General features: G+C 47.9%; 3 protein-coding genes across 4 annotated transcripts; 2 read left to right on the plus strand and 1 right to left on the minus strand.

The window, feature by feature from the left end:
- Positions 1–99: 99 nt before the first annotated feature.
- Positions 100–12,688, minus strand: rab3c (RAB3C, member RAS oncogene family). Of its 2 annotated transcripts, none has more exons than XM_076033166.1 (5): positions 12,534–12,688; positions 10,296–10,520; positions 7,118–7,236; positions 3,511–3,635; positions 100–2,723 (listed from the first exon to the last, which is right to left on the minus strand). In XM_076033166.1, exons 1-5 carry the CDS (start codon positions 12,549–12,551, stop codon positions 2,533–2,535), a joined length of 678 nt encoding a protein of 225 aa, XP_075889281.1. In that variant the 5' UTR covers positions 12,552–12,688; the 3' UTR covers positions 100–2,532. The 2 variants fall into 2 exon arrangements, with proteins under 2 accessions (XP_075889281.1, XP_075889282.1); XM_076033167.1 differs by lacking the exon at positions 12,534–12,688 and adding an exon at positions 11,769–12,060.
- A 1,455-nt stretch (positions 12,689–14,143) lies between these two features.
- Positions 14,144–17,103, plus strand: LOC142892982 (ATP synthase subunit C lysine N-methyltransferase). Its single transcript, XM_076033165.1, has 5 exons — positions 14,144–14,476; positions 15,249–15,353; positions 16,054–16,194; positions 16,285–16,335; positions 16,425–17,103. Exons 1-5 carry the CDS (start codon positions 14,309–14,311, stop codon positions 16,599–16,601), a joined length of 642 nt encoding a protein of 213 aa, XP_075889280.1. The 5' UTR covers positions 14,144–14,308; the 3' UTR covers positions 16,602–17,103.
- Positions 17,104–18,059: 956 nt separating this feature from the next.
- On the plus strand, positions 18,060–23,272 carry plk2b (polo-like kinase 2b (Drosophila)). Its single transcript, XM_076033163.1, has 14 exons — positions 18,060–18,295; positions 18,412–18,519; positions 18,637–18,753; positions 19,062–19,191; positions 19,370–19,553; positions 19,673–19,871; positions 20,024–20,171; positions 20,509–20,603; positions 20,873–21,008; positions 21,135–21,215; positions 21,401–21,560; positions 21,820–21,949; positions 22,075–22,185; positions 22,335–23,272. Exons 1-14 carry the CDS (start codon positions 18,095–18,097, stop codon positions 22,524–22,526), a joined length of 1,992 nt encoding a protein of 663 aa, XP_075889278.1. The 5' UTR covers positions 18,060–18,094; the 3' UTR covers positions 22,527–23,272.
- The last annotated feature ends 1,157 nt before the right edge of the window (positions 23,273–24,429 follow it).

Here is a 24,429-nt window from a genome sequence, read left to right on the forward strand (position 1 = left end):
GGGGTCAGGAGGAGTCATCCAATCTCTTCCCCCCGTTGTCTTGCACGCACTCAGTGGACGCAAGCCAAGACGCGCACGGACACACACACACGCCACACACTGACTTAATTAAATTTATTTCCTATGATCTCAAAAACATATTTTTCTTACTTTGCTTGCACAAGAAACAATTATTTCCAGTTTATTGTAAAGTGTTCTTCAATGACACCCAGGTGACTAGAGGGGCTCATCTGTTCCTCTACTGAAATGAAACCTGACCGGAGATCAATGCAATAACTTTGTTTTCTAAGTGGTGCACGTTAGCTGCGAGGTGTAGTCTCGTGCTTCTCTGAACTCTATAGTCTCGGTAATGATGACAGCAGTACTGCATATTGTGGCATTGCCCCCCCACCACCACCACCACCACCACCCCGGCCCACCCACCTCCCCTCCCCAACCCTTCACAATTACACTTCATTATGACATAACACATGATCAACCAACACCCAACATTTAGCAGGAACAGCATACGAGCACGTGGATACATTTGTCTTTTTCTCTTCTTTTTTTTTTCTCGTCGTTACAAAAGGTATACAGAAACGGCACACTATACTATGCGGTTTGTCCAGTCAGTATGGCGAGGACACACACAAACACACACACACACACACACACACACAAGTCAAGTCGCGCATTCACAGGCTTCAGTCACTCTCTATCTCTCTCACTCACACACACACACACACACACACTGCAAGATTCCAAGGGATTCTGTCGCTCACTCACTCACTCACTCACTTCAGGTAGAGTCACTGTACTTGGGGACGGACGGGACTATGTACAAGGGTTCATTCATAAAATATTGCACTTGTTGGCCCATTGCACCTCACAGCGAGCGCCGTGACAATGCTCCTAAATCTGTAACACTGACTGATATATTCATATGTATATATATATATTATGTTTATATATATATATATATATATATATATACACTATCTTATTATTATAAATCTACACAGATAAGTCGGGGGTGACTTCATGCAAATGTTTTGGAGCTTTTTCATTCACTATACATTTCTACGCAACACACGACGACAACGCTAAAGAAACTGGTGGAGGTTTTGGCACATTTTTTTTTTTCTTCTACATACTGCAGAACGAAAAAGGCTTTCTGGGTTGTTGTCTTTTTTTTTAAAAATAAGCTCTCTTAATACACAACTATACATAAACTTAATTCAGCCTTAGGACCACAACAGCACTGCACGTCTGTTCAGAAGAAGAAAAAAAAGAAAAACGTCCTGTTTTAAAGTTCTTTACGTAAAAGAGATTTGTTGTTGTTGTTTTTTTACCTTTTCGGTTGATTCGGGGCTTTAATTCATAGCACACACGTGATTAATTTTTTTTATTTAGCATGCTGACTTAAGGTTTGAGCAATATTCCTTATATATGGCTTTAATCCATGCCAGAGCTGAACGCCTATCTCATATTACACACTCTATTATGGCTCAGCAGTGTGACATGTTTATTTGGTGCTGGATTGTTGCTCTCGAGTGGAATTGCATTTAGAGACGACAGTGCAAGGGGTTGATATTTTGGCAGCATGCTTATCGCACCAATAGAGGCCCCTCCATCCCTCCTCCTCCTCCTCCCCCCCTCCCCCCTTTAGCGGCTTAGCACAGAAGAATAGTCGCTTTTAAGGTTCACGGACGAACTCGCTTGAGAAAATCGCACACCAACAAAACTGCAAGACATGGAGTAGCTATCACATGGACATTATATGATGAACCTTGCTTCTTCCCAGACGTGGGCAGGACGGGAGGAGCTTACAGAGGCCGTGTTGGGGTTGCTATCAAGGCCACTCTTTTTTCTTTCTTTTTTTTTCCCTTTTGTTTTGTTTTTAATCCGTGGGTAAATTATTTCAAAACGAGTGTGCTGCACTCATTTGTGACTCAGGCAAAATAGAAACAAAACAAAACACAAACAAAACACAAACACTCACACACACACAATCATGCAAACCTTCAGTCACGCAGGAAAGCTGCTACATCCTCTAGTGCACTAAATCAAACATTTGGCAGCTTCAGGAGAGAAAACAATTCCGTGAAATGGAGGAAAGGATCGTTAAAGCACTCGCTGACTTCTTGTTTTATCCTAGAATCACGTTTGAAAAGATGTTAAAGGTCTCAGACATCAGCTGTATATGTACGACTATGGACTCTTTCCTGCCTCTCAAAACACACTGTGTTGACAACCACGCGGAGTAGCGAAAGAATGAGATAAGCCTTTTTTTATATTCGCTAATGTTACTGTGTTTTTGTTGTTTTTTTTTTTTACAATATCTGTTTATGTGGTTATCTGCTCTCGATATAGGGTGATAAAGTTTAGAGATTACACGACTGGAATTTAATGACTTCACTAGATGAGGAGGGTTTGAACCGGAGTCCAGGGAAAAAGCAGCTGTGGCAGGAGCGGCCGAGGCCAACGCTGAACGCTCTAGCGCCCCCCCCCACCCCCGGCGGAACCCTGCCGCTGCCCCTCCTCCCTCAGTCACTAACAGTTGCATCCCGGCTGCTGGAGGGGCGGAGCCGCATCCGTGAGTTTGGCGGTGGGCGCCCCCGTGGTGACTGCCGGATCCGTGTCCAAGCTCTCGGACATCTTGTCGCAGATGAGGTCGACGAGGCGCTCGAAGGTCTGCTTCACGTTGATGTTGTCCTTGGCGCTGGTCTCGAAGAACTCGAAACCTTTGCAGGGGGGAGCGGGGAGCAAAGCAGCAGGGAAACAGGGACAAAAAGTCAGTTCTTGGCCGTCCCTGCAGAACTCTTGTGTGTAGCTGCGTTCAAAAATCATAAATGTGGCCAAATAGTCCAGACTGGACCTGTAACACAGTTGACAGCTGACACTGAATGGCTAGACTCACTTGCTCATGTGTTTTTTGAACAAGCAGTTGGGAGTTTTTTCTCTGTAGTTTGCGCATTTTTTTTTTTTTTTTTTGAATCTTCAAAAACAACAGCATCCTACTTTGGAACAATTGTGATCCATAGGAAAAAAAACAAGGTTAGTGGTGACAAAATGTTTTGTTTTGTTTTGCTATAGTGATGAGTTGCTGAAGGGCCTGGTTTCTGTGTGAGAGGATGGAAGTTGTCGTTCAGTTGTCGTTGTTGTTGTTGTTGTTGTTGTTGTTTGCTTCGGCCATTGGATCTCTTTGTTGATTACGATTCTCATGTTTATGTTGTTGTGCCTGCATAAAAGGTTACAGCAGTGCATGCACATGAATAGGAAAGCCCCTGAGAAAAAGGTTTGTCCAAGGGGCCACCGTGTGTTGGAAACCCCAAACCATCCAATGTAAGAAGCAGAAGTGGCCGGTCATGGCCAGAATGCCACCAAGAATATTATAATACAACCACTGAAGAGGTAGCTCCTGAAACAACCCATGTGGAGACACTTTTGCTTGTCATTATGGCCAGACCGGACAAGGGGGGGGGGGGAGAAAAGGAAGCAGAAGTGGCTGCATCGTGGCTCCGGACTTACCCAGCTGCTCCGCCAGCAGTCGTCCACTGTCCACCGACACCACCCTCTCCTCCTCCATGTCACACTTGTTTCCGGCCAGAACCACCTGCGCGTTGTCCCATGAGTAGGTTTTTATCTGAGTTGACCTGCGTGGAAGAAGAAAACAACGGAGCGGCGGGAGAGGAAAGTCCAATTGTCAATCTGCTGCTGCTGCTATGATGCTCGACGCGACGATGACATGATTGTTGTTGTTTTTCCGTCCCTTTTAATGGGCAGGGAATTAGCAGCCGAGCTGGCGCGGTCTCACAGTGACGGTTCGCTGCCCTTGTGGACGAGTCGTGAACAGCGATTACATCACAATGTGCTTGGCATTGTGGTGTGCTTGAGTCATCGGCGGCTGCGGCATTTGGGAAAGTGGGTCAATCGCAATAGAAAAAATACATATATTTTCTCATTCTCCTCTTTTGGCACCTGCTTACACCTGAAAGGTCCAGTGTGTGAAATGTGGCTCGATTGGTCATTTTTATTGGTAAAAGGTCAACATAGTGTCCACAAATACATTAATAAAAGTGTATATTCACGCCACGACTGCCAGTGGTGCCCTAAATATGAAACATACTGTCAGGCGGGCTTCATTAAATACTGGGCTCCCTTAAAAAATTGTCCTGACTGGACCTTCATTGCTGAACTGCAACTCACCAGTCACAGTTCAGAAACTCTTGGTAGACATCGCAGCATCACGGTTCTCAGTTACAATCGCTCCAGGCGTATGGCAAAAATGAACTGACGGCATAAATAATAGAGGCTGAGTAAACGGGGGATGTTACACACCTTAAAAACAGGCCCCAAGCAGATTAAATCACTAATCTGTATTTAGAGGGTCTGCAAGCCATAACTGAGGCAAACCTTTTGTTGGCTTATAACGAGGTGTAGCTGCAGGATTAAAACATGTGACACCTTAGAAAGAGGATTTGAGATCGGAATTTGCTGCGTTTCCAAATACGGAGGCCCTATCAAATGGGAGCTGCCTCGACCACATTGTGTCTTTTAAAGTTCATACAAAGCAGTCCATCGTACCTGATTCAATTCCTCAAATGAATCGGTCAGAGATGTGCCTGCACGGTTCGTTCCAGACTCGGAACACATGTGGAGGAGAAGGACGGCGGAGCGCAGTTCCGCTCTGCGCTGTTGCTACTTGACTTAAAGTAGGGCAGCGGCGGGCTGACGGCGGTGGGGGCGGAGCCAGCGAGGCGTGGAGGAAGAGACACTGACTCAGAGGGAGAGAGACGGAGCAGCATGACGATGACTTGCTTCCTGTCGGGAGCTCAGGTGCAGCTTTTTCCCGATTGCTGCTAAAATGCTAATTGCTCTTTGTAGCACAGCAGGCTAAAGACTGCACAGTCACCTGTGATTTTTATTCATTTATCTATTTACGTAAAACTAGACCGTAACCCCCTTTTGCGATTACGCTGGATTGTGTTTATAGTCAAATATTTCTAAAACGTGGATATTTTGAAGATTTTAAATGTCATATATAAAATAAAGCTTTTAATATTCCACGCTTTCTGCCTGAGGTAGAGCATTTTCTGGTTTCGTCTCCGCCGGGGAACGAGCATGTCACCGGCTTACATCCCGGGCAAGAGCTGTTGCCTTGGCAACCCCCATTTTTCCTATAACCTTGTCACATGGAACAAGGGAACGAGAAAAGTGGAAATAAAGCCTGTGGCGACTGCAAAGAAAAAAAAAGAGAGGGGGGGGGGAAAAACCAGACCGCAGTTATGCGAAGAAAGAAAAGGAGCATTTTTTTTCCTTTTGTGCGGACGATGATGTGACGCTCCGAGGCATCTCTTCAGCAACGTTGCTACCGGCAACAAAACTTGGCTCTGTTTAATGGAGATGCACGTCCCGGGCGGTGCTCGGACGGCAGTCCTCCATCACAGCGGGGACGGATGCGGGAGATAAACACTGTGTCCTGGGAAGACTGACTATGCTTTCAAGGCCGATACTTGTTGTCCCGTTCCACCTTCCTATTGCTGCAGCTTCCTCAAGCAGCTGTCACAATCTGCCGGTGTTGTGACAAGGGCCAAGTCGACGGTGGCCCTAATGCTGATTGTCACGCATGGCGTGCGGGTGCCTGTCACCCGCCGTGCTACGCAACCGCCCGCGCTGTCGTTTACGCCTCGCAACGCAGTGCAAGTGTCAGAATACAAACACTGCAAACTGTGTTTATTATGGCTCACTCACTGCCTCAGCCTGCCAAGGAGACATCACAGTGGCTGCGAAGAGAGAGAACAATCGCTTTTAATTAAGATTAGCGCAGCGTTAATCGCAATGAGAAACACGAGGCAGAACGGGCCGGGGTTTTTTTAATCGCATTTTAATTGCGAGCCTTTTGACCCTTTCGTTCACCCGTAGTCAGGACCTCAAGCCGTAGCGCAATGTTTCAACACAACGCATCCAGTTGACGTGACCCGTGTTTACAACACCGCGGTGGTTTCAGCCCGCACCACCTGCACACTAAACATCCAGGTGCAGCCGAGGACCCTCAGACTGGTGAGGCACCGCGTTGCCAAAAGCACCTTCTCGGGGGTCTGGCGAGACCCCACAGACCCCCGAGAAGGTGTCTTAATGGGAAGCAACTGATTGCTCTGACCCACTGCACAATTGTTCTCGCACCCTGGAGCCGTGTGATGCTGAGAAAGGAACCAAAATGGAACTCCTGTAAAAATGCCTATATGATAGATAATCAAGTCGTGTTACTATTACTGCGTTTAAAGAAATAGTAATACAAAAGACGTGTTCACGTGGTTCCCAGTTAAGACACTCTAGTTGCTTTACATTGATGTGCACATTCAAGACATTTGCAAATGTCTTGAAAAGCAAAATAACAGAATTTTATATGTGCAAATCAAATCGTGATTAATCGCGATTAATCATGGCGGCGCTGTGAAACTCATCACTTCACAGCGCCACGATCAATATGTTTGGGAGTTTGGGAGTTTGGTTATGATGGAGAGTTTGCTTGTTCGCGACATGTTGGCGAACAACGACTTGTTCTGTGTCAAAATGTGTCCGGACAGATTCTCAGCCTAGAGACCCACTTCTCTGCTGCCAATCCGCTCGTCTCCCATGTGACTCACCGCAGAGATCACCGGCGTTCGGCCTCGGCGGGTTGTCAGCGTTCAGCACGCAGACTTCTGGTTGACTCACAAACAGACCGCGAGAGGCCGCGACCCTGACAAGCACCCCCCATCAGAGTTTCTGCTCTGACACAAACGCGCAACAATCGCACTGCGTGACAATGCTGCTGAGTTTTGTTTTGTTTTTGGGGGGGGTTTTTTACGGAGGGAGGGGAGCAGAGCTGCTGCTGGTCAAAATCCCCCCCCCCCCCCCCCCAAAAAAAAAAGATTGAAGATTTGCAACACTTGAAAGAAAGATCATGTCTGATCTTAGATCTCTGAACTGATTTGATTAAAGCCACAGACATGGCCAGAGAGCCCGAACAAGGAGTTGAAGTCTCTCTCGCTCTCTCTCTCTCTCTCTCTCTCTCTCATATATGTATATATTTACATATACATACATATATATATATATATACATGAACATTACACACACTGAAGTCACTCACCAGTCCTGCACGGCGCCGAAGGACTCCTCGTTGGTGATGTCGTACATCAGGATGAAGCCCATGGCCCCGCGGTAGTAAGCAGTGGTGATGGTCCTGTAGCGCTCCTGGCCGGCTGTGTCCTACACACACACACACACACACACACACACACACACACACACACACACACACACACACACACACACACACACACACACACAACGATTTTAGCGCCGCCGCCCCGACTGATGTTCATCCCGTCAAGACTCCGCTGCGTCAACGTGACCCCACCCGGTGTTTTTAACCCCCTGATCTTTAACAAGCCGACGCGAAGCAGCCATTTGTCGTCTCTGAGTCGCTTTCGTCTCAAGTGATGCGACAGATTCTGAATTCTATCTACGTCCGCGCCTCAATGCGCACCCGTGGCCTCAATTATCGTGGTCTGGAAACAATCGTTATGCTAATTGCGACCGCTGCCTTTGGCATCGATGAGATCCCAAAGGCAGCGGTGCGTTTTTTCGTTTTGTTTTTTCGGCCCGAGCGATTGATTCTTTCCTCTGCTGAAAAGAGCAGCCGCGTGGCTGCGGCCGCGTCGGACGCTGCAGCAGCTGACAGTGCGCATCCCTTGGGCGAATGTAGTGCCCGCAAGCAAAGCGGGCGAGTGATTACACGGCTTTTAAGGAGCAGCGCGCTGTAGACGGATCTGGAGCCCGGAAAGCTTTCGGGGATGTCGCTGATAATGCAAATAAATCCCAACTGCGGCTGCCTGCCCGCATTGAGTCGCTCCGTTCGGAAGGAAGGAGAAGACTGGCGGGTTTGGCGCTTGTTTGGTGGCTTTTCCTCAAAGTGCACCGCAAGAGAAGCACGGCAGCGCTGGCCGGTTTGGGTGCGATCGTTTTTAACGACGAGTCAAACGGTAATAAATCCCTGTCGGTTCCCTCCTCTTTGCACTGTATGTTGTTCCACACCCACAACAAATGTGTTTGCAGGCCCCTGTGAATCATGACGGAGGCCTTCTGGCTGCTCCACTTGGCTCTTGTTAAGCAGTGGCAGCGCCGGGGCCACATTGGTTTGGCCGGCTATGACAGCGTGCCTGTTATAGCCAGAGGACAGCTTTGACCTTCACTCTGCACACACACGCGCACTTGCGCACGCGCAAACACAGCTTGGACCTTTTGTCAGGGTGTAATGAGGCCAAAATTCAACAGGAGCCCTTCCCCCCTTTCAAATATCACTTGTTTGTGTTTTGCGCATGGCTTCCATGATAAAATGTTTGGCCAAAATGTGTGGCATGAGACACATTAAGTCTGATGTCAGTCAAACCCCTGTGAGGCTTGCTGACCAGTTCCATTTCATTCCCAGAGTCTCTGATCCTCCTAATTGGAGCTCTTTGGAAAGCTTCCAAAACACCAAAACATCGGTCCCTTCAGCTGCCTGAATCAAACCGGTAAAAAGCCTCGGCTTCATTTTCATTCATTAATTCAATTGATTTAGATCTGCCGCGTTGGTCCTTCTTCTTGGCAGTGATGTCTTTCATCCGCCTCAGCCAAGAAACGGCCACTTTCGACAAATTTTGCCCGCTACTATAATCGCTGTAGTCCGATGACGAGGTACAATCCCTTTAATTATCGGTGTCTGCTGTTTTAAAATCTGGGGGGGGCGGGGGGGGGCAAAGGTCGCAGCTGCTCAGGAAACAAAGGGGAGGTGAAGGGTGCAAATCCCCCTCCCTCAAAACTCATCAAACACACAATCCAACCACTCCAAAACGCCCTGGTGGACAAGTAGTTGTTTGACTCGCCGTGGATCTCAAAACAACAGACGCTGACAGCGTCTCTCGTCTCTAAAGAAAATTGATGGCATTTTGTGTTGACCTTAAATGGCCACTTAGTTACGGGCCGTCGCAAACACATTGCTGGCTGTGTTGCCACTACGCTGGGAGGACAGATGAGAAATGAGATTAGAGGTTTTCTCCTTTCTATTGTGCGTTCACTGACTGGCTGCAGTCATGGAATGACTAGCAATCGTGAGCAAGCGTCGCACAACGTGGGACCTTGAAGCACTTGAGACTCTCGGCCACGATCGCCAGCTTATTCTCTTCTCTCGTTCTTTTTTCCTGTCCTCTGGTTACCGCTATGGATACGAGACACCGAGGTGCAATGGACCGGATGATCTCGTAATTAAACACTCTGATATTCCTCAGTTTCCCACACAGTCTCAGTGAGGTGTTGCTTCTCTTTCCCTCGCCGCCGTGCGCCAAGCTAACACTTACTAGCTCCCTGTCAGCGATCTTGCGATTTCCATCTGGCTCCTTATTTACATCGTGAGGTGTTACATCAGCCCTTCCACTGAAGCTGTCGTCGGTTTGGTAGGAAGGTGCGCCACGTGTTTTTACAACAAGGGAGACTCAGAAGTTAATTGTTGGTTTTATTCTTGGTGGGTTTTAATAATGCGTTGAGTCTAAAATGAGATGGTTTCGGGTTCGGGATTTACTTAGAATTGATTTATAATTACAAAACTAAAAAAGACTTTTTGCATTTTCGTTTTTGTTTTCATTTTCTCCCGACTCAAGGAAAAATGTATATCTGCATGAACCAAACAGAAAACAAGTCTTTCCAAATAGACCTGCGTTGTGTCAAAATTGAACAGAGTGATTCTTTTTGCGCACAACTTAGCGAAATGAACTGCCGTCAATTTTTCAACCTGTCATGGCCCATGAAATATATTGATGATTGAGCAGAGGTCAAAAGAAAGTGGTCAGTGGACAAAGACTGACAGCCTTTGACCGGACACTGTCAAGTGCTGGAACACAGAGGCAAGCAGAACAAGAGAAGCGAGGGGGCGGGGCCTCCCGCTGGAGACCCTTCCCCCTTAGAGCCTCACTAGTCCTCTAGAAGACCTTGGAAGAAAACATAAAACTGATATTCTGCAGAGGTTTCCACTGTTCTGCCTGCGTGTCCCTCTAACCGAATCAAAGGAAGTGATGTGCGCAGTTGGTTCGACGGGCGAAACATGACTGCAAAACATCAATGTGGCACACTGCGCTTTGCTGCCCTGTACTTTTCATCTTTCATCCAAAATTACCAGACGGAAATAGCAGCGTCCTTGATAGCCCTGCCCCGCTGCAGGTTCGGTCATGAATCAGACATTTTTGGGGGCTCGCTTTTAAATCTTTAATGCGTGCGCTGTTAATAATGCATACCCAGATCTGCAGCTTGATCCTCTTGTCGTTCTTGTACACGGTCTTGACTTTGAAGTCGATGCCCACCGTGCTGACGAAGGCCGAGGTGAAGGCGTCGTCGGCATAGCGGAAGAGGAAGGAAGTCTTGCCCACGCTGCTGTTGCCGATGATGAGCAGCTTGAACATGTAGTCAAAGTTCTGGTCCCCTCCTTCCCCTTTCCCCTTCACATCCTGAGTGGCAGCCATCTGCAATAGCAACAGAGAAAAGAGAGATGCTAAATAGATCACATTACAAGGTTCACATCGAATTAATGTGAAGCTCTTCAGAGCCGTGACGCACGCCAGATCTGAACCCGCTTTGTGACAACCAGAACCCCCCCCCCTGCTCCCCCTTCCTCCTCCTCCTCCCACCGTCACCCGCCTTTTAAGGGCCATTACAGGAAACAAATCAGGAAGCCAAAAAAAAAAATGAATTGAAAAGAAACAGAAGGGAGATTCATGTAGTTCAGTGTACAACACGACATGCTTGTTGAACATAAGAGGTGACATAAGGCTGTGTCAGGCAAAAGCAGCATGACCAACTCAGCATGCTGCAGAATCAATAAGTATTAAATAAGGAGCATTTTAAAGAGCTGAGCTCGCCTTTAGAGACATTTGAATACTTGTGCTACACCGGGGACAAGGAGGGGGCTGCTTAAGATGATAAATCGCATTGTAATTATTCTGTATGTGCATATTGATGAAATATTACTTAACATTTTCAAAGCATTACAAGCCATTCAGGTCTTGCAATGAAAAACAATTTCACGAGGTTTTATTCGGAAACATGAAATGCCTTTCTTTCATGCTTCCAAGTGACATTATTAACTAGCCACGTCAAACACCACCTCATCCATCCAACCCTCCATGTTGAGGCTGCTGTGGCCTCGCATGCAAAAGGCTGTTTTTAAATTAAAAAAAAAAAATGCCTCAAATGCTCCCTTGAGCGTCTCGCGCAGATCATTTCCCCTGCGATGTGTTGTTAGCATCCCGGGAGGAGAGGCCCGCTGTGACTGTGACAAGACAGAGCGGGCTGATCTTTAGCTCCAAGGTGAACATGCAGTGAAGGCCAGTGCGCTTTAAAAGCCGAACACGGCCAGCTCGTCCAGCGATGGAGAATGGAGGGTCTCCGCATCGGTGTCTCGTCGCTTCCGCGTATTCAGAAAAAAAAAAAAAAAGGAAAAAAAAAAAAGGCACGGCACCGCGGCGGCACCATTGGCAAGGACATCGCCGATAAAAAACAAACCAGGGGGGGGGGGAGAAAAAAAAAACAGCCGATGCTATACAAAACAAACAGGAGCTATCGCATGAAATGACACGATGAGGATGGTGGCAGCTGCATGACAGCTAATCTCAGCCGAGCATCTCCGAGCAGGAGTTCATCGTGCCCCCCCCCCCCCTCCCCCCCGCACATTTAACCACCGAAACGCGTTAAAGGACATTGCGTGAACAAACCTGTTTCTGAAGGCCTTGTTTCTATCTGTGTATGCCCCTGATTCGCAGAGTACGTGCTTTTTTTCTTTTTTTTTCTCGATGTGTGCACACTGCGGGCGTTGCTTTTCCTCCCCCCTCTCTCGGTGCCTTCTCTCTCTCTCTTTTTGTGTCTTTCTCTCCGCGGCTCGGCAGGATTTTCAGCACCAGGGAGCTGTCCCCTCCGCCTCGGATGTGGCACGCGCGACGGAGCTGACGGAGGCTGGCTCGCGTGACGATGAGCACGAGCGGGCGAGAGACGAGAAGTGCGTGTCTTTGACGTCACGGCGCGCGCGCGCGCGCGCGCGCGTGTGTGTGTGTGTGTGTGTGTGTGTGTGTGTGTGTGTGTGTGTGACTGTGAGAGGGAGAGTGGAGGAAGAGGAGATGAGGGGGAGGAGGAGAGGACGGAGGGAAAGCTGGTGCTTGTAGTTTTTCAGCGGTGAAACGTTCATCAGGAGGCGACGCACCAAAGCGCGTTTGCGTAAAGAACGCTGAAAACCAAAATGTTATTCTTCTTTTCTTCTTTTTTTTTTTAATTAAAAATAAATAAAAACATAGATTTCAGTGAATGGGTTTCATCTTTTCAGCCAATTAGCGTGACACTAAAAAAAAAATAAATAAAAAAATAAAAAAAAATCCACACATCGCTGATTTTTTTTTTTTTTTTTTTTTAAAAAGAAAGAAAAGAAAAGAAAAGAAAACCCTGCTTGATCGCATCACTTTTCTGCATCATGCTGCTATTCTGCTTACCTTTCCGTACAAATCCATTCTTTGGCTCCAGAAGCTCGACTTGTCGTCAGACTCACCCGCCCCAGCTGCTGTGAGCTATAAGCGGTATCTGGACAGCATCCTCATCCAGGAAGCGAACGTAATGGCCACTCAGCCCTGCTGCTTGTCGCCCCCCCCCCGCGCAGGAGAACAGGCGGCTGAGCAAATAACGGGAGAACTCGGGGGGGTTGGTGTTGTTGATAACACGGGCCTCCCGTGTAGTAGTGGGTCGCTGGGTGGGTGAGACAGAACTGGGAACAACGTCTCAGCCCCAAATTGTCATCAACAGGTAGACTGTCAATCAGAGGTAGAGACTGTATCTCTGATTGAGTCCATCTCACTCGCTGTATTTATAGTGAACTTGTTAGGACTTTGTTGAGTAATCTCTTAAAATTGCCTTTTATTTGTAAGTTTTGACACCAGTATCAGTGGCCTAAGTTACTTAATCTTAATAAGGAATTTCAATGGCTCCGGAAACAAACAAAGTGTTGCTTGACCAGGCCAATGTTGTTCAACCTCTGTGCCGCGACACACTAGTGTGCCGTGAGATAATGTCAGGTGTGCCGGGAAAAAACAACCAATTTCACTTGGTCTAAATTTCAATTGGTCTAAAAACAATCATAACATTCCACTGTGGAGTGACTGTGCTTTATATGTAAGCCTATTTCCCTCCTTATTCCTCCCAGGGTTTTTTTTTCTTTTTTTCAAACATCCGTTTAAAGTACAGTTTATTCTGCGTTATACTCCAATAAATAACTGACCTACACTGCCATCGTACCCCCCCCAATTCCCACGTTGCTACTTGCAGTCGGTGCTGTAATGTCGGCCAGACACAACACACATTATGTAATGGAGGAGGAGAGGGAAGAGGAGGAAGAGGAGGAAGAGGAGGACAGCTCGGACGCTGCCAACAGTCCAGGCAGGCAGCAGCAGTAGCAGCAGTAGCAGCCTGTTGGCTCAGGCTGGCACCGAACCGATCTGATCCCGAGGGCGTGAATGACTTCATAGAGGCGCGATGTGACTGGTGCACTTTGACTGAAGCAGGCTGGCTGCGCACTGCGCACTGCGCAGGCACACACCAGGAGGAGGAGGAAGAGGAGGAGGAGGGGGGTCAGGTAAATGTGGGTGACTGAGCAAACGCGTTGATCTCTGCAAAAGTGGCAGACGTTGTTTCCACGCTGAAACTTCGCCATTGCAGTTGCAGCTGCGGTGAGTGCGTGCGCGCGCGCGCGCGCGCGTACTTTCACGATTCGGTTGTGTCACTGTTTCGTTCGACGGCATTGAGATCTGACTCGTGTCTTTATGGTGCTTATTGGACGTGGTTGAGCCAAGTCATGGAGTTTCTGTCAAACAGAGTGCGATCACAATACTGTCGTCTCTCGAATGCCTTCAGCTGTCACAGTCAACAAACTGGACTTGGCAAGCGAACTTTTCTGGAGGGTTCTTTCTCCAAAATGAGGGCCCTCTGGCACCACCTGCTGCTCAACACTGCTGCTGTTTGACTTGAGGGCAATGGCAGCGGTCAAGGAATGGTTTCGGTTTCCATTCATTTGATTTGTCTCCAGACTGAAGTTGCAGTAGCCTGCTGGGACTCGGGGTCTGTTGCATGGATGTTGATGTGATGACCAGTCAAAAGGAACGTTGAGCATAATGCATTGAACAAAACTGTGTCTTTTGATGCCAGTATTTCCCTTTGCTCTGACGTTGCTCAACTTGTTTTCTCTCTATATGTGTAGAAATAGCTGTTGCGGTTTGCAATGGAGGACGCAATTGAGGTGATTCTGCAGGACCACGACAGATTCCTGTCCACCTGCAAACCCCATCCACTGCTGTCGGCCTGCTTGGGCGCTTTACTCACAGGGGTGTATGGGGTCTGGACTCTGTTTACTCTGCCCGGCTTGACCAAAATCCCCTGGAGACTCAAGGTGCCCAAAACGATCTTTTGTTTGTCTTTAAGCTTCCTGTTTTCCCCCAACCCTCTCAAGTAACACCTGCTGAATGGTTGAGTGAAGACAGGAGGCCAGAGTATGACTTGCACATTAATGACAATTTTGCTTATTTCTGAAGTATTGTTTTCCATGCTAGAAAGACATTTTTGGAAAAGGAGGATGCGGTGAGTTTGTGACTGTGTTGCATGGAGAAGTGCAGCAGCTTTTGCTTTGCATGAGAGGGATGTGGGCTCTATTATATTGTATATGATTATATTTTTTGGTATAACGGAGCCGACTTTTCCACAAGATACAAGACACTTTTTATTTTGCCTGTGACAGTCAATGTTACTTCCTCTGTGACCTGCGTTTTGTAAATACTGTCTCCAACGCGTCACACAGGGTCCAAAAGTAGTTTTATGGTGTTGTTAACCAAAACACAATCATTTTAATATCATAATAATTATTTTAATATGACTTGAGGGCAGAGAGGAACTCTAAGAATGCTTGACTACTGAGTGGAAATAGATGTAATGGGATAGATAGAGAGGGATTTATTCTATTGAGAGAGAAGAACATGTTTTTGCTATCTGTTTTGGTTGAGTGTATTTCAGCTTGTACCTCATCACAAACTAAAAGGAATATGAACCGACCTTGGACATTCAGGCTTAAATATTTTGTGACGCATTGATTACGAGACCCCTTTTAGCAGTAATTGACACTTTTCTTTCCTGTCTCGTCTATTGACTGTGTTTGCACTGCGGCTCAGGTTCCTTATTTGCCCTCCAGCAAAGATCAGACTCGGAACATTATGAAGCTGCTTGAGGGACGGGCAGGACGCCTGGCAGACCTGGGATCAGGGGATGGACGAGTAGTAAGTGAGCCACAGTTAGATTGTAGTTCACTGTAATAATTCATTTGAAAAATGCTTTTGCTTGTTTGCCTTTGATTTTACTTGCTGCTGTCGTTGGAAAGAAGGCAGAAGGAGGCCAGTAAGGGATTGGCTGCCGAGGAAGCCGTCTGAAAACTGTCACTGTGCTGATGTGCGGAGTCAGGGTTTTGTTCCCAATCAGTCAATCAATCCAACGTAGCGGTGTGGAAGAGAGTTCTGAAAAACAGCTCCATCTTTTTGGGTCTGTCCACTTGCCTTTTGTGTCTTGATGCAACATTTTCCTTCCAGATCGATATTATGTCAATGTCTTATTCTGACGTTATTTTGCTTCTTTGTTTAGTTAAATTTGTTTGTCTATTTCTCAACAACAATAATATGAAGAATCTCGTGTGACGTCTGACTATTGCTGTTAGCACCAGTCAGACATGTGTTGTCCTGCTGCCTGGACAACACAGACAAACATTGTCTCAACTAATATACATCTATGTGTATATATATATATATATATATATATCTACCTCTATCTGAATTTTGCTCCGCCCATGAATCACACGACCATAGACTTCCTCTATTGTCATTCGCTTTGCCCTGTACGATGCACGTCAGAACGAAATGCCGTTGCACTGACTGTAGCCGACTACAGACTGGACGTCTGTAGCTGTAATCCGGTTTGATTTCACAGGTGTTTGCAGCCTCGTCTGCTGGCTTCCAGTGCACTGGCTTTGAGATCAACTCCATTTTAGTGGCCTATGCCAGAAGCAAAGCCCGCTGGAGACGACTGCCACCCAGCCAGGCTACCTTTGTGAACAAAGACTTCTGGAAGGTTCAGATTTGACAACTGGCTGAATAAGATTAAAAAAAAAGATAAATCTGATCACAGTTTTGATAGAACAAGGTTACCATTCTCTTCTAGACGGATTTATCTCCGTACAACAATGTGACAGCCTTCCTCGCGCCAGGAGTGGTCAGTATTTCTCTTCCTTTCTGCCGAATAATTTTTTTCAATTTCATCCAACAAAGTGAGCATTTTGTTCTATCTTTTTGATTGCACAGATGGAAGAGTTGGGAGAGAAGTTGTTGAAGGAGCTTCCTGATGACGCGCGGGTCGTTGCTTGCCGCTTTCCTTTCCCAGCCTGGCCCCTGCAGTCGTCTGCCGGCTCGGGTCTGGATCAGACTTTTGCTTACGACGTGCGCAGCATTCGTTCACACCTCACCAAAGTGCCAGAGTGAGAGAGGTGTGATTAGGTTTACCATCATTTTCGTTTCATTATGTTCACACCAGAGGATGAGCCACACTTTCACATCACATTTAATAACAATATTTGGCAGAAATACATAAATGTCGTGGCATTTGTTAGTGGAATTTACGGCCCCTGATGTGAAGTATCCGTTTGATAAACATCTGTGAACATTGGCCCCCGATGAGAGTGGCTGAGAATTGTCAGGATGCATCACTCAGCCTCTGCAGCAATTCTCCATGATTTGAGCTACCATGACAGACCTCTGCATTGTGGCTGTCAGCCTGCTTAGAAATACCATTCTGGACTCCTTATTTAGTTACATTTTGGCATTAAGAAAAAAATCTGAATTTGGAATCTAAATTGGAAGTTATTTACGGACTGATTCACTGTAACATTTGTTTGCAGCCAGGAGAGCAAAAAAACTAAATAACATTTATTTCTCTTGTTTTGCACTCTCCCACAATAAAATGCAACTTTGACGCACAGAAACTCTGATTCTGATCAGATCTGCTGTGGTATGAATGTAAAATGAATGTAAAAAGCCATTTTGGAATTTGTTTAAAATCTAATGTGTGTGTGTGTGTGTGTGTGTGTGTGTGTGTGTGTGTGTGTGTGAGAGAGAGAGAGAGAGAGAGAGAGAGAGAGAGAGAGAGAGAGAGAGCGGTTTAATGCTGTCTCCCTATTTGGTCGGGGACAAAAATGTGGGCAGCTGTTGAGTGTTGTCACTTCTAGGAGATGTTGTGTCAGTGCCATTTGTGACATCACAAGGGGCCTATTTCCAGAACACGGAACTCGCCGTCATTTTGTCACAGATTATGAATGTGGGTCTAGCAAACAAATCTAATTGTGGACCAACTGGAAACTTACAATTATTATCATGGGACTTTTACGAAGGTGAATTTAGGGGATGCTGCTCGCAGCCCTGGTGGATTTCCTTTTAACTGCCTTTGCAATATCTGCCGACACTGGACGAGGCGCTGCACGCTTCAGTACCCAGATTGTCCACCTGGGGGTGCCGTTGTTCCAAACCGATCTTTCTTGCTTTGTGATTTATCTCCAGTTGGTGTTCCATCGAATCCGGCTCTCGGACTTTGTGACCTTTATTCAATGAGAATGACGGCTTCCTTAGAGGCCATGACGCACCTCCAGTGATGTTGTGTAGGATAGGATCCAGTTATAAATACAATGACATGAGCCCTAACAGAATTGTGTGAGTCCGGCGTCCCGGAATACGTTCATATCCCATACCCGTTGCCTTCGGCCGCATCGACGTTGATGCGAGGTGATCCTCACATCAGACAAGCCCTTATACTCTCTCTGTCACGCCGTGACGTCAGAGAGGGAGGGTGAGAGGGAGGGAGGTAGGGAGGGAGGGCGGCAGACAGACAGCGGTGAGGGGAGGGGGAGTGGAAGTGCCAGACTATAAAGGCTCGCGCGCGGACCAGCTCGAGCTGCATTTCGGCTGACTTTAAAGCGTCGCACATGGAACGACGGGGACAGAGCGAGTCCCAGCAACACAGCGAGGCAACGCAGCAGCAGCAGCAGCAGCAGCAGCAGCAGCAGAGGTCCTGCGAGCCCCGGCGCAAGAAGATGGACGAGCGCAGCGCGTCCTCGGAGATGGCGCGCATCATCAGCGACCCCGTCACCGGCAGGTGCTACTGCCGGGGCAGAGTTCTGGGCAAGGTAGCTGGGCTGTTTTGTTTTGGGGTTTTTTTTGCGCGCGCGCGTGGATTTGCACGGTATCTCACGATAACAGCGAAACATTAACCGCGTTTGTTTGTCTCGCCGTCCAAACACAGGGAGGTTTCGCAAAGTGCTACGAGATGACCGACCTCTCCACCAGCAAAGTTTACGCGGCCAAGATCATCCCGCACGCGCGCGTCTCCAAGCCGCACCAGCGCGAGAAGGTAAAAAAGCGCGCAGCTCTCTCCTCGTCCCCGCCGCGCGCAGCCACTTCCATTCAAAGTCGCAGTTTGGTGACTCTTTTGTTTATTCTTTCTCTGTTTGTTGTTGTTTCCTGCCAGATTGACAGGGAAATCGAGCTGCACAGAGCGCTGCACCACAAACACATCGTGCACTTTTATCATCATTTCGAGGACAAGGAGAACATCTACATCCTGCTGGAGTACTGCAGCAGAAAAGTGAGTCGCTTGTCTGAGATTGGGAGCAGCACTCTGCCATTACACTCCGTGCCTGGAATTTAAACGGCACCTGCATTGCACCTAAAGTCGGCGATGAAGGACTTTGGAGTTACACACTCTGTTTATACTTTAATATTTTGTAGAACAGCATGTTCATTATTTAGGTACTATTCAACAACCAGTATTAGTATTAGAATGTATGATGATACTAATTGAAAATGGTCATTAATATTTTTTATTTTTTTCTTGCGATAGAATTCTGTGCAGAAAAACAGTCCTGTACATCTCAATGTTTTTTTTGCTTGCAGTCGTTAGCCCACATCCTGAAGGCTCGCAAGGTGCTCACTGAGCCAGAAGTGCGCTATTATCTACGACAGATTGTGTCTGGACTGAGGTACCTGCACGAACAGGAGATCCTTCACAGAGACCTGAAACTTGGTAAGGAATATCACAGTCCAGGGACACTGTGAAATTCAATCTTCACCGTAACTGTGCACTTGTTTGGCACACTGACAAACTCTTTGAATCAATCTGTGAAGACTTGAGCGTCTGGCCCCGGGGGTTAAATATCAAGTAGTCATCTTCTCTCTCTCGTCTTCTCGTTTCCTCGTCGCAGGTAACTTTTTTGTGAGCGAGTCCATGGAGCTGAAGGTCGGGGACTTTGGTCTGGCTGCCAAGCTGGAGCCGGCAGGAAACAGGAGGAAGACGATCTGCGGAACTCCCAACTATCTATCCCCGGAGGTGCTCAACAAGCAAGGCCACGGCTGTGAATCAGACATCTGGGCCCTGGGCTGTGTGATGTGAGTAAGCAAAGTCCCATTAGATCTGGCAGCTATACGGGATCATCGTGTACTGTACAGTACACGACCATACTGCGCTGGAAAAGACTGACTTCTCTGATCCTTCCCCCGCCTCCCAGGTACACCATGTTGCTGGGCAGGCCGCCGTTTGAAACCACCAACTTGAAGGAGACGTACAGATGCATCAGAGAGGCGCGCTACTCCATGCCCTCTTCCCTGTCGCCACAAGCAAAGCAGCTGATCGCCAGCCTGCTCGCCAAGACCCCGGAGGACAGACCCAACTTGGATCACATTCTGAGACACGACTTCTTCACGCAGGTCAGATGGTCCACCACCTTTTTTTCGTTTTAGACTCAGTGCCGCGTCTAAATGTCATTTTGTGCAGCGGGTGAAAATGACCCTCTACCCACCAGCCACACGCTGACCCATTTTTTTTTTATTTTTTTTTGTTCCTTTTTTCCCCTCCACAGGGCTTCAGTCCAGAGCGTCTGCCGGCTAGCTGTTGTCACTCGGCACCAGACTTCCACATTTCGAGTCCCGCCAAGAGCTTCTTCAAGAAAGCTGCCGCCGCGCTGTTTGGTGGGAAGAGAGACAAGGTCAAGTACTACGAGACGCTAAGTGAGTGTTGCATCAGCCTCCTCCTCTGTCTGTCCCCCCCGACGCCACAAAAGGACTCGCTGATTACGTTCATCCTGACTTTAGAGATCAGCCTCATTTCAGCTTTGCACATATTGAGGACAGGATGTCTGCATGCGCAAGCAAAACACCCGAATAACCACAACGCTTAAGTCCATAGTCCGCCCTCTCCACTAGGCCTTGTTAAATCTGCTCGTTGAAATAATTGCCGGCCCTTGTCATACCACATCCTTTCAGGCATTGATGTAACTTTATGCTGAAACGGTCACTCACTGATTTCTTTTTTTTTTTTTTTTCTTTTTTTTGTCTTTTTTAACAGACAAGTTAACCAAGGAGGAGGAGGAGATCTACAAACTGCAGCTGGACCTGGACAGAATGGCAATCAGCCAGCAGCAGAGCAAAAAGATCTCGGAGGTGAGCAGCTCCTGTCTGAACATACAGCAGAGATGGTGTTGCAGGTGCATTAGGTGGGAGTCTGGAACACTGCAGTTAAGGGAATTTAACATCAGACTATTCTAGAAAACTCAATGAGTCACATTGTCTCAGGCAGAACGTTACAAGTGCCATTAGAGAACAAACCAAAGCTTACTTCCCTCCTTTTGAGTCTGCGGGTGAACGCTTAGTCATCATAGCGAGGCATGATCTAAACTCACAGACTGCAACTTCTGTCGTCACCGTTTCAGAATGGAAGTCCACTTCCGCCATCTGCCGAGAATCCCGTCTCCCCGGCAACAGAGAAGAGCCAGTCCTCGACCGCACGAGACACCATCCGCCTGATCGTCAGGGGGAGCCTGGGGAGCTGCAGCAGCAGCAGCGAATGTAAGTGTGACGTCGCTCTCACCGCCAAGTGCTTCACCTTTTGCGAAAATCTGGCTGTTCTGTCATTCGTGCATGGTGCCGACTCGGTGTCAAGCGAATGACCGCCTGCTGTTGTCTTTCCCAAAGGCCTTGAAGACAACACGACGGGGAGTGTGGCTGAGACAGTGGCCAGTGTGCTGAGGGGATGTTTGGAGAACATGCCAAGAGGTGAGTCTTTGCAAAGCAAACTGGCAACTATTGGCACTTCAAACCACTTCACTGTCTCAAAAGTGAGGTTTCAGTGTTCAGCCTCGATCCCGAGCGCTTTGCTCGGGCCTGCGCAACTCAAGATTCCCCGAGTCTCAAAGTCTCTGCCGCTCTAATCCTCCCGTCGCTCTGCCCTCGCCCTGCAGCGGACGACATTCCAAAGAGCTCAACTGGCTCCAGTCTTCAGTGGGTGACTAAATGGGTGGACTACTCCAACAAGTACGGCTTTGGCTACCAATTGTCTGATCACACCGTGGGAGTTCTCTTCAACAAAGGCACTCACATGAGCCTCCTGCCAGACAGAAAGTATGCACCCATCTCAGCTTTCACAACTTCTCGCTTTGAACCCGATTAGTCACTGCATGCAATGGATGGCGGCTTGTTTAAGCATGTGCGAGTATGTGGTAGTGCTTTGAAGACTGTTCAGGATCAGTTCAGGATCAGTCTTGTAATGAGTGAATGGCTTGCAAGAAGCTAATGGAAGGTTTAGACGCGGAATCAAAAAAAAGCTGCTGACGCTGTTTGTTAGGTTTCAGCTTCACTCAGTCCTTCCTCCTCTCGACAGGACCATCCATTACTATGCAGAGCTGGGCCAGCGAACCGTCTTCCCCACATGCGAGGTTCCTGAGCACTTTGTCAGCGAGGTCACAGTGCTCAAGTACTTCTCCCACTACATGGAGGAGAACCTCATGGATGTAAGCTAATATTCCCATTTGCTTCTCTCGCCGTTTTAATCTACTCGCGCCCTGAGGCGTTTGACTCGGTGTTCTTCATGTCGCTGCCCGTCTCACCCTGCTGTTTGAACCTTTTGCTTTCTCAGGGTGGGGACTTGGGAAGTATGACGGATGTACACATGCCCAGACTCTATCTGCTGCAGTGGCTGAAGTCCGACCGCGCCCTCATGATGCTCTTTAATGACGGCACTTTCCAGGTAAACACACGGAGAAAAAAAACACAGCCGCTGTTAGGCGTGCCGCTGTTTGGGCATCTGGAAAGTAAAGAAGCCAACTTCATAGACATTTCCAGCGTTTAAAAATAAAGAACCTGAACTAATCAATCCATTCTTTTCCCTTCCTAAAGATCAACTTCTACCACGATCACACCAAGATCATCCTTTGCTGCCAGAAAGAAGAGTACATGCTGACGTACATCAACGAGGAGCGAGTGGCCAAAACCTTCAAACTGAGCTCCCTGCTGACGTCGGGCTGCCCCAGCGACCTGCGTGAGCGCATGAAGTACTCCCTCAACATGCTGCTGCAGCGGTGCAGCTAATCTGACTCGACTGAGGAGGCAGAGAATCAAATCTGTCCGCCGCTACGCTTGCAGCGGTGGATTCGTGAGCGTTTTCGACGAGAGGAAGGAGCAGCCTCGAGACGGAACGCCGGACGAGCGAATTAACATTCCGGGAGTGTTGCACCTGGGTGACTCAGCAGAGAGGTGCAGGCGGCAGGAGACGACACGGACGGACTGTGAATGAGCGACTGAGATGTTTGTAGCGCTGTTAAGAGCAGAATATAAAGGGCTGGCTGATTGATCGTTAGAGGGAGAAACGGAGCTTGTTGGAGCGAGTATGTTGGTACGAATGTGACCCTCGGATGTTTCTTGGGAAGAAAGAAGAGAGATGATGGTCGGGAAGAAAAAAAAAAGGACAAAGGCTGGGCTGGAACCACCTGACGGATGAAAACTGATGCTGTTTATGAGAGACAATCTATGAATGCGACTGGAGCAGGACTGTGGAATACTGTAAATGGTGTACAGAGATGTCATTCTGAGTGTGTGTGTGTGTGTGTGTGCGTTTGTTTGTGTGCGCGCGTGTGTGAGTTTGTGTACAGCAGCAGAAACTGTGATGGGGTGGGGCAAAAAAAAACGACAACAAAAAAACCCCACCAGGGATCCTGGAAGAATCCCTTCGGAGCCATTATGACCTTGGTAGACGGAAAACTGCCCCACGTAAATTATTGTGTAAGAAAAGTTCAGTATTTATTTATTTAAGAATAAAGGACGTTTTCTTAACAAAATGGTATGCTTGTGCCGATTTATTTATTTACCTTTGAAGCGGAACATTTGCTGCCGTGCTAATTGCCGCCCTATCTGTGCACTGGTCCGGGTCAAAGCCAGCATTTTATCTTCAAAAACTCATGTGTGTGTGTTTTCGCTGCAGGAAATGGCCACGGGGAGAGATTGTTATCACGATGGATGGGCCACGATCACAATCAACAGTTGTTTGCACTCTGGCTCAACTCCTGACTCGCAGGAGCAGCAGCGACAGCAGCGTATTGTGCTATTTCGCATGCAAGAGTGTAGTACGGGGGGGGGGGGATGTTGCCAGAGAGCTCAGAAATGCGGGGGACGAGAAGAGAGAGCCAATAAAGTGGCAGCTCGCACTGTGTCAGCGATTACATCACAGCTTCTCAGACGCCGTGACGACGGCCTCACTTGGACGTCCTTTTCTCACTCCCCGGCTATAACCATGGAAACAAGAGGCGGCAGCGGACCCATTTGGTGGGAATCGGAAGTCGGTGACGGCTGCGTAATAAGCACATGTGGTGCCGAAGCCCTGCTGTGACACAAAATGACATCTCACGTCCCCACTCTCTCAGTGATGGAAGTTGAACGTGCATGTCTGAGTCAACCCCCGCCCGCCCACCCGCAGACACTCTCTCGAAATATCTCTGCTCTTCACAGTTCAATAATGAATGACACAGGCACAGCAGACAGCAGCCGGGCAGGAAGCGGCCGACAAAAAAGGAGCTGGAATTATTCATGACGACACCTCCGGCATTGAGTGCGGCCCCCGTTTTGACAGTAATGGCCCCTGCAGTGGATGCTGGAGCCGGTCGGAAATAGACGGATTGTTGTCGATGTGACGTTTTCCAGTCTTCAGGGCATTTTTTTTTATTTAAGCCCATGCAGGCCCATCAACATCCAGGTTCCCCATGACTTCCCAACGCTCCACTCAGCTGGATGTACCATTAAATCGGCGTGCCGATTTTTCCCAGTGGCCACTAGAGGCACTGCAGCAAAAAAATCCCATGTGCCCAACAAGAATTTTTCCCATAGGCCGCAATAATCCCAATCCCATAGACCAGAGGTCCCCAACCACCGGGTGTTTGGTCATTTGGTACTGGGCCGGACAGAAAGAATAATTAACTTCCGTTAAATGAATCCCGTTTCA

Source organism: Nelusetta ayraudi, unplaced genomic scaffold (assembly GCF_046127955.1).
Source record: "Nelusetta ayraudi isolate G7.1 ecotype Tasmania unplaced genomic scaffold, CSIRO-AGI_Nayr_v1 ptg000041l, whole genome shotgun sequence".
NCBI classification, from domain to species: domain Eukaryota; kingdom Metazoa; phylum Chordata; class Actinopteri; order Tetraodontiformes; family Monacanthidae; genus Nelusetta; species Nelusetta ayraudi.

Coding starts and splice junctions, on each gene's coding strand:
- plk2b (XM_076033163.1), top strand. CDS start 18,095: ATGGAACGACGGGGACAGAGCGAGTCCCAGCAACACAGCGAGGCAACG. Junction 18,520..18,636: donor AGCCGCACCAGCGCGAGAAG/GTAAAAAAGCGC, acceptor GTTTCCTGCCAG/ATTGACAGGGAAATCGAGCT. Junction 21,950..22,074: donor TGGAGGAGAACCTCATGGAT/GTAAGCTAATAT, acceptor TTGCTTTCTCAG/GGTGGGGACTTGGGAAGTAT.
- LOC142892982 (XM_076033165.1), top strand. CDS start 14,309: ATGGAGGACGCAATTGAGGTGATTCTGCAGGACCACGACAGATTCCTG. Junction 15,354..16,053: donor GATCAGGGGATGGACGAGTA/GTAAGTGAGCCA, acceptor TTGATTTCACAG/GTGTTTGCAGCCTCGTCTGC. Junction 16,336..16,424: donor CCTTCCTCGCGCCAGGAGTG/GTCAGTATTTCT, acceptor TTGATTGCACAG/ATGGAAGAGTTGGGAGAGAA.
- rab3c (XM_076033166.1), bottom strand. Junction 7,237..10,295: donor GGATCAAGCTGCAGATCTGG/GTATGCATTATT, acceptor GTGTGTGTGTAG/GACACAGCCGGCCAGGAGCG. Junction 2,724..3,510: donor ACTGCTGGCGGAGCAGCTGG/GTAAGTCCGGAG, acceptor CCCCCTGCAAAG/GTTTCGAGTTCTTCGAGACC.